The 7,890-nt window shown below is 44.8% G+C and overlaps 1 protein-coding gene across 2 annotated transcripts in view; it reads left to right on the top strand.

The window, feature by feature from the left end:
- The first annotated feature begins 1,244 nt into the window (after positions 1–1,244).
- DDX10 (DEAD-box helicase 10) overlaps positions 1,245–7,890 on the top strand; it is a 248,912-nt gene continuing 242,266 nt past the window's right edge. The window contains exon 1 of one of the 2 annotated variants that reach the window (XM_082343479.1): positions 1,245–1,540. In XM_082343479.1, the coding sequence (XP_082199605.1) occupies positions 1,355–1,540 (186 nt within the window). In that variant the 5' untranslated portion in view covers positions 1,245–1,354. The remainder of the gene's footprint in view (positions 1,541–7,890) is intronic. The other variant, XM_082343478.1, reaches the window with a different exon arrangement.

The raw sequence follows: 7,890 nt of genomic DNA, 5'->3' as shown, positions 1-7,890 counted from the left end.
TGTTTATCCACCATTTGTGGATGGACACTTGGGTTGCTTCCACCTTTTGGCTGTTGTGAATAATGCTGCTATGAACATGGGAATGCAGGTCTCTTCCAGACCGTGTTTTCAATTCTTTTGTGTGTGTATCCAGAAGTAGAATTGCTAGATCTTGTGGCAGTTCTATTTTTAACTTTCAGTGGATGTATATATACTTTTATATAACCTCCCCATATTGAGCTTTACTCTCTACCACATCTAGTGACTCTGAGTGTGGAGATTTTCCAGTTCACCTGCTCCCCCATTCCCTCACCCTCCATCCTCTGTTTAGGGAATGGGCTCGTGGTTGGGGCATTCATCTGGCTTTGTGGGGTTGGAAGGGGAATTTGAGGGTCCAAGTACTCTGCATGTGAACTTTGAACTTCATTTCCCTGTTTTCCTTGCCACAACTGTGCCCTCACCCCTCCCTAGTGTGTATTTGTGCTCTAGGTAAATGTACCAGAAAAACCAATTCACTGAAAGCCAATTCACTTAAACGACCAACTTGCAAATAACTTTTAATTCTTTATTTTTACTTATTTTGTCTTCATGATAGCCTTTTAAGGCAATTCAATTTGACTCTGCTCCAGTTCCCTACTGCTGCAGCTACACTCTGACGGGCTAGAAAAAGGGGTAAACCCAGAAGGACATAAGAAGAATACAGAATATTCATTTTTATTCCTAGGGAGGTACCCTGCAGTGGACAGAAATCAGAAGTTGTTAACTAGCTGTTTGATTTTGGGGCAAACCATTCGGCTCCCTGGGCTGAAACATGCAAAACGAGGATCACAATTATAATTCACAGATGGGTGTGTGTGTGTGTATATGTGTGTGTGGCGGGGGGTGGGGCGGTGTGTGTGTGTGTGTGTGTGTGTGTGTGTGGCGCGGGGGTGGAGGGGCGCGCAGTGGTGTTAGCGCGCGGTTCGCTAATGAAAACGCAGAGCAAAGTAACAGCCTTTAAGGGTTAAGTTGTACGACCTCACCATAGTAACAGCAACCAGCGCGCATGCGCCTATTTAAAGCGCCGGCGTGCTTTAGGAGCCACTCAGCCCCGCCCTCTTCCTCAGATTGCCCCGTTTCCGATTGCCCCGTTTCCGTTTCCCCCGAGCCTGCTCCGCTCCGCTCTGCGGATTCCGAGACGCCAATCACCGCCCACTTTTTTCTAGCTGTGAACACGGCGCGTGCCCAAGTTTCGAAAGCCCGGGGGCGGGCTCGTGGTTTCGCGCACGCGCAGTCGTCCTCTTTCCCCACGCTGGTTCCGCGTCGTCTCAGTGCCGTATGTCCTCCTAGCCTCATCTCGTGTTTGGGCACCGTGTGGGCTGTCGCCACCGCCGCGATGGGCAAAACTTCCGCCTCGCAGGGTCCAGGAGCTCGGCCTGACCCGGTGCGGAGCTTCAATCGTTGGAAGAAGAAACACAGCCACAAGCAGAGCCAAAAAAACCAGTTGAGGAAGCAGCTGAAGAAACCCGAGTGGCAGGTCGAGCGCGAGTTTATCAGCCGCCTCATGCAGAACTATGAGAAGGTGAGGCCGGCGCCGGGGAGGGGGCGCGGGCCGGCTGCGGGGCTACATGTCCCTGCCGCGCTGGGCTGCACAGACGAGGGGGCCGACCTGTCACTGGGACCCTGCCTGGGGAGCAAGCCGTTAGTCCCGGAGAAGGGAGTGGGGTGAGGGGTGCCACCCGGGGCCCTGTTGAGGCCACAGGTGGTCTGCTGGGTGCCACAACCCAGGCCTCCTGACCGTCCAGGCCGCTCTTCTGCTCACCACACTGGTCTTGATAAAATGATGGAAATGCAGTGGTACTTAAGCATAGGGAGATTAATTGTTATAATAGGTATAGCAATATTCATAAAAATAATACTAACAACAATAATGGTAAATAATGACACATTTTAAGCCACTCACCATGTGCTTCACATTAATTATTTGACTTGATCTTAGGCATTGGGTCTTATTTTCATTTTACAGATGAGAACATTGAGGCTCCAAGAGAGTAAGAAACTTGTCTGGAACCTAGACTCACGTCTTTCTGATTCCAAAGCCTTTGCTTTTAACCGTTATGCTAGTCTTGCATCTCTCATCACCATCTTTCCTATGCTTATTTTTTCTACTTGTTTCATGTCCCCATCCAAGAATTGCTGTAGGAAAGCTGGACTCTTGGTGTGTTTCTGGTACCTGCCATCCCATAATGTAGCTGATGTTCCCAGATGAATGTCCCTGTAGTTATCATTTTGACTTCTTGATCTCTTCCAAGCTCGCGCTCCTTGGGGCTGCCACTACCCCTTCTTTTCCTTCCTCCTAAATTCCACGTCTGTTGGCCTTCACCCACCTCACTTAGCCTTTCAGTGATTGCCTTTCAGCCTTTCAGTCATCACGTGTCATGCTGGTACAACTTTTCTTTAAACAACGCTTAGATCAAAAGTAAGGTTAGATGGAGCTTAGAGTTTGTTTTGGGCTTTTAAGTTAAGATGATGATGATTTGATTCTGGCTTTTGGTTGCCCGATGAGTGACTTTGGGCAAGTTACTTTGCTTCTCTGGTCTTTAAAAGGCATAATAATATCTACCTTATAAGTTATGGGCAGTTAGTAAGAATGCATGTAAAGTATTCTGCACAATGCCTGACGCATAAATATTCCATATATTACCTGTTATATTACTACTGCTGCTGTATACACAGCACCTCAAGAAGCCACTGTAAGGTTAATTACTGTCAGATTGCATTTTGGGCTCTTCATCTGACTGGAATTGCTTCCGGAGGAGAGCCTCAGCCCTTGCTTCTTCTCACTCTGTTCTCTTCTCTTGTGTAATTCCAAGGTTTATTCTTGCGACTCCTCCTTCTTGCATTCTACCCAGAGCTCTTCTGAGTTCATATCCTTTTTTTTTTTTTTTCTGACGGCGCTGAATGTCTTTATTTGTGTCATAGGATACCTTAAATGTCGCAGATCTAAAACTGAGTTCATTATATTTTTCTTCTAAATTCACAGTCCTGTGTATTATTTCCGTATTGCCACCATGGCAAATTACCACAAATTTGGTGCCTAAAAACAACAGGAATTTACTCTCTCACAGTTCTGGAAGCCAGAAGTCTGAAATCAGTTTCACTGGGCTGAAATCAAGGTGTCAGTGGGGACACACTCCCTCTAGAGGCTCTAGGGGAAATTCTGTTTCTTGCTTCTTCTAGCTTCTGGGGGATGTATTCCTTGGCCTGTGGCTGCATTACTCCGATCTCTGCCTCCATGGACACACTACCTTCTCCTGTTCTATGTCAAATCTACCTCTATCCTTTTTTTGTAAGGGTACTTTTGATCACATTTGGGGTCTACTCAAATAATTGAGGATAATCTCCCCATCTCAAGATTTTTAATCACTGTGCAAAGTCTCTTTTGTCATGTAAGATAATATCCACAGTTCCGGAGATTGGGATATGGACATATTTGGGGACCATTATTTAGGCTACCCCATCCTAGCCCCACCATCTAAGCAGACTGCTGAGCTAGAAACCTAGGAGTAATCCTAGAGGCCTCCGTCTTACCACTCTTACATTCAGTTAGTCACAGTGGTGATTAACTCTGCTTCTTAAATTTCTCAAATGCTTCTCCATCCCCAGTGCCATGCCTTAGTTCAGGCTCCATCATCTCTTGCCTGGGTTACTACAGTAGCTATTGCTTGTAACATGGGTCAGCAGACTTTTCCTGTAAAGGACAGGACAGTAAATGGTTTTAGCTTTGCAGGTTGTAAGGGTGGAACTACTCAACTCTGCCATTGTAACACAAAAGCTTGCCATGGAAATAACTTAAATGGGCATAGCAAAACTTCAGTTAATCAAACAGGTGGTGGGATTTGTCCCTGAGGCCTTACTGTCTTCTTTTTTTTTTTTTTTTAAATAAAGTCTATTTTTTTTTTTTAAAGGAACTCCTTTATTTATTTATTTATTTATTTATTTTTGGCTGTGTTGGGTCTTCGTTTCTATGCGAGGGCTTTCTCTAGTTGCGGCAAGTGGGGGCCACTCTTCATTGCGGAGCGCGGGCCTCTCACTATCGCCGCCTCTCTTGTTGCGGAGCACAGGCTCCAGACGCGCAGGCTCAGTAGCTGTGGCTCACGGGCCTAGTTGCTCCGTGGCATGTGGGATCCTCCCAGACCAGGGCTCGAACCTGTGTCCCCTGCATCGGCAGGCAGACTCTCAACCACTGCGCCACCAAGGAAGCCCATGCCTTCTAATCTATCCTCCATATTTGCTAGAATGATTCTTTCCAAGATGAGATCCAATTGTTTTACTCCTGATTAAAACCCTTCCTTGGCTCACAGTTATTTTCAGGAAAGTGGTCAAACACTTCAATGTGTCAGCATGTTCTAGTCCAGTGAAAGAGTAAGTTATTGGTGGTCAGGCAGACCTGGTTTAAATCTCACTCAGTTCAGGTGTTGACTCGCCAAATTTCTTTATGTCCCTGTGTCTCAGTTTCTTTATTCAACAGAGATTATTAACCACCCAGAGTGTTGTCAGGCTCAAATGAGGTGATGTATATAAACCAAGTGGTATGTGGTAGGCACAGATGGAAGAACAACCTGCACTTTTGTGAACTGGCCATGCTCCTTGATGCTTCTTGTCCTGGTACTTGATGTCTCCACTGCTTGCAGTGAGCAGTCCCATTTCCCCAACCCTAGGGACACCTACTCATCCTCCAAGATTTACCTCCAACTTCTCTTCCTGACCTCCCCAGGTAGGGCTAGGGCTGCTGTGTGTCCGTAGCATTTTGTATATGCCGTTATTATAGCAGTCGTCAGCAGGCTGTGACGACTGGCTTTAACTTCTTTGTCAACTCTAGCACTAGGCCATTGATGATATACTTGCTTTGCTCTCCCCAAAGATGGGTCCCACAGTGCTTGTCCTTGAGAAGACCTTTAGTGTTTAGATGTTTGGTGCACACTGACCTTTTCCAGGTGGCTTTATTCTGCTCGGTAACGTGGGTCCGTTCTTTTTGGTCTCTTGTTTTAATAGTAATTACTAACATTTATCAAGCTTTTATACATGTTGATTTGCCATATTCTCACAACAAACAACCCTATGAGATAGTTACCATTATATAAGTGAGGAAACTTTAAGACACAGCAAGGCTAAATAATTTGCACTACATTAAACAGTAAGTGAAAATGCTATTGATAGTAAGGGAAAAAGTTCTAATCCGGGAGGCATAGGTCTGATGCCAGGGCTCCAGACCACCATGCTTTACTGTGTTGCACAAATGTTTAAATCCCAATCTTTTCACTAAGTTGAAGGAACATTTTTTTTCCTGCCAAGTATTGTTCTTTTTTTTTTTTTTTTAAGTTTTAGAAATATTTTCTTAAGATTTTGTTAAGAAATAAATGCAGTATGGAGTCAGTTGCCATGGCTAGCAATACTAGAATACCGTCAGGGCAGATTGTATGTAAAAAGGGGCAGACCCTACCATATGGCTTCTCAGATGGTAGAATCTGTGCACAGAAGTTTTATTACAGTGGACAGGACACAGGTGGTGCTCAGTAGCCTCACTGGTGAAATACTGAACAATTTGATTCAGAGACATTTTGAAACATTTTGACAGGTTGTTGTTGAGGCTTAGGTAAAAATAGGTGGGAAAAAAATACCTGTCTGTATCTCTAGGGAGGTGGGGTGGGGTTGATACATTTTGACAGATGTAATGCTAGTAAATATGTGCAGTGCCCTGGAGTTCGAGGATGGTGTAATCAGGGGAAAAAGGTTGAGTTATTCTGTGCAGAGCCCTTTCTGGCCAGATGACTTAGAGAAAGGTTTTTCCTCTGGGCACGCTACCCTTCTTCCTGGCGGTTGCAGCCTCAGGCCTGGCTGGTGGAGCTGAAAGTGGGCTGGATTTCAGCTCCCACACCTCAACCTTACCAGATGCCTTTGGGTAGGGCATGAACTGTACAGCAGTTTGTGGTAGCCATGAGTGGAGCCAGTTCTTGAATGACGTGTTCTCCAGGTGGAAAAGATTGGCAAGGACATTGTAGGTGGAGGGAGCAACAAGAGGAGATACAAAAAGATGTGAAAATACATGGTGTTCTTTGAGGGGGACATACTCCTTGGAGTGTGATATGTGTTCCAGAATTGGCTTCAGATGAGGTTGAAGAAGAGAGTTGAAGGTAGACTGAATGGCTTTGGAGGCTGTAGTAGGTAGAATAATGATCTCCTGAAGACGTCAGCATCCTAATCCTCAGACCTGTGAATAAGTTACATGGCAAGGGGTAATTCAGGTTGCTAATCAGCTGACTTTAAAATATGTTGGTTGATCTGAATTATCCAAGTGGACCCAGTGTAATCATCCAAGGGCCCTTAAGTGTGGAGGAGGGAGGCAGAAGAGTCAATGTCAGAGCACTGTGAAGTGAGAGACTTGACTGTCCCTGCTGGCTGGCTTTGAAGATGGAAGGGGGTCATAAGCCAAGGAATGTGGGCAGCCTCTAGAAGGTGGAAAACGCAAGGAAATGGATTCTCTCCTAAAGTTACCCAAAAGAATGCAGCCCTGCCAACACCTTGATTTTAGTTGAGTGAGACTGGTTTTGGACTTCTGACTTCCAGAATTGTAAGTAATAAATTTATATTGGTTTAAGCCACTGTTCTTGGTAATTTGTTACAGCAGCAGTAGGAAACTTATATAGAGGCTGTCTTTAAAAGCTTTATCTAGAAGCAGTGGTGAGTTTCTGGGGGCAATTAGAGAATATATCCAAACTGTAAAGGGTCTGGAGGCTAGACTGTTGGTATAGTCTAGATCCTGGGTCCTCTGAGAGGCAGATGCCAAGATGGGGTTAAGTGAATTGGAATTTATTGGGGGAAAGTGTCTGTAAAGGTAAAGGAGAGGGAACAGGAATAGGGAGGGAAAGGAAGGAGGACAGAAGGAGGAGGGGGTAGGAAGCACGCAGGCTGCAACACTGTTTTCAGAAAGCTGACAGGATGTCCTCGAACCAAAGTTGCGCATTAGAGGAATCCCCTGCCCTGCGGGAACGGGTACTGCTGCTGTGCTTGGTCATTGGCTGGGTGCAGGCCAGGCAGGCATGGCTTTTTCAGTGGTGGCTCTAGAGGGGTGACAGCTGGCATTTATCAGTCGGCTCTGCTCCCGAAGTGGGAACTCTGGGTGGCTTATTTCTAAGGCCACTATGTAGGGTGTGTGTTCTAGAGGGAATGACGGAGAGCTGGGGATTGAAGCTTATGGAGAAATGTTGAACTATTTGTTTAGTAATGGTTTTCACTTGCTGAATGACTCAAGCTCTCCGCACCTAGGATTCATTTAGATTTTTTATTGTAATCAGCTATGCTGTATAGGAACTCTGCTTTCTAATCTGATTTTTTTTTTTCTCTAATCAGAATTTGGTCTGGTGTAATTTGAAGTAGTAATTTTCTTCTCTTGATTGCAATAGGTGGAGCATTCTAGGAAGTTTTAAATACTTTTTCCTCCCTGCTTCGGGATGTAAAAGCATCATTCACTTTTGTGAAAAAAAGACAGTTGGAAGAAGTATAGGAGAGTGGTTAAGTAATATCCACCCTGTTCTCCTTTCCTCTGACCCCTCTAACTTTTCCACCAATGCTGGGACGTTCTTAATAAGTATCGTCACTGAAACATCTGTTCTTTGATTTCAGAAGAATGATGATACAGATTTTTAGAGATTTTGATTGATAGAGATGTTATGATTTTTCTAAGAGTGATTTTTTTCTAAGAAAAGAAAAGGATGAAAGGAAGGGGAAAGAGAGTTTTATTTTTTTTGTAGGAACCATAGCCATCTTCTTTTGTCGCTTCCTAGTGTTCCTTGGACTATAATTGACAGTCTTCTAGAACATGCTTGGCAGACTTTTTCTGTGAATATTAAGATAGTGAATATTAAGTTTTGT

Source organism: Balaenoptera borealis (genome assembly GCF_965194805.1).
Source record: "Balaenoptera borealis genome assembly, chromosome: 11".
NCBI lineage: Eukaryota > Metazoa > Chordata > Mammalia > Artiodactyla > Balaenopteridae > Balaenoptera > Balaenoptera borealis.
The sequence above is the reverse complement of the archived record's forward strand: the minus strand, read 5'-3'. Positions and strand labels throughout refer to the sequence as shown.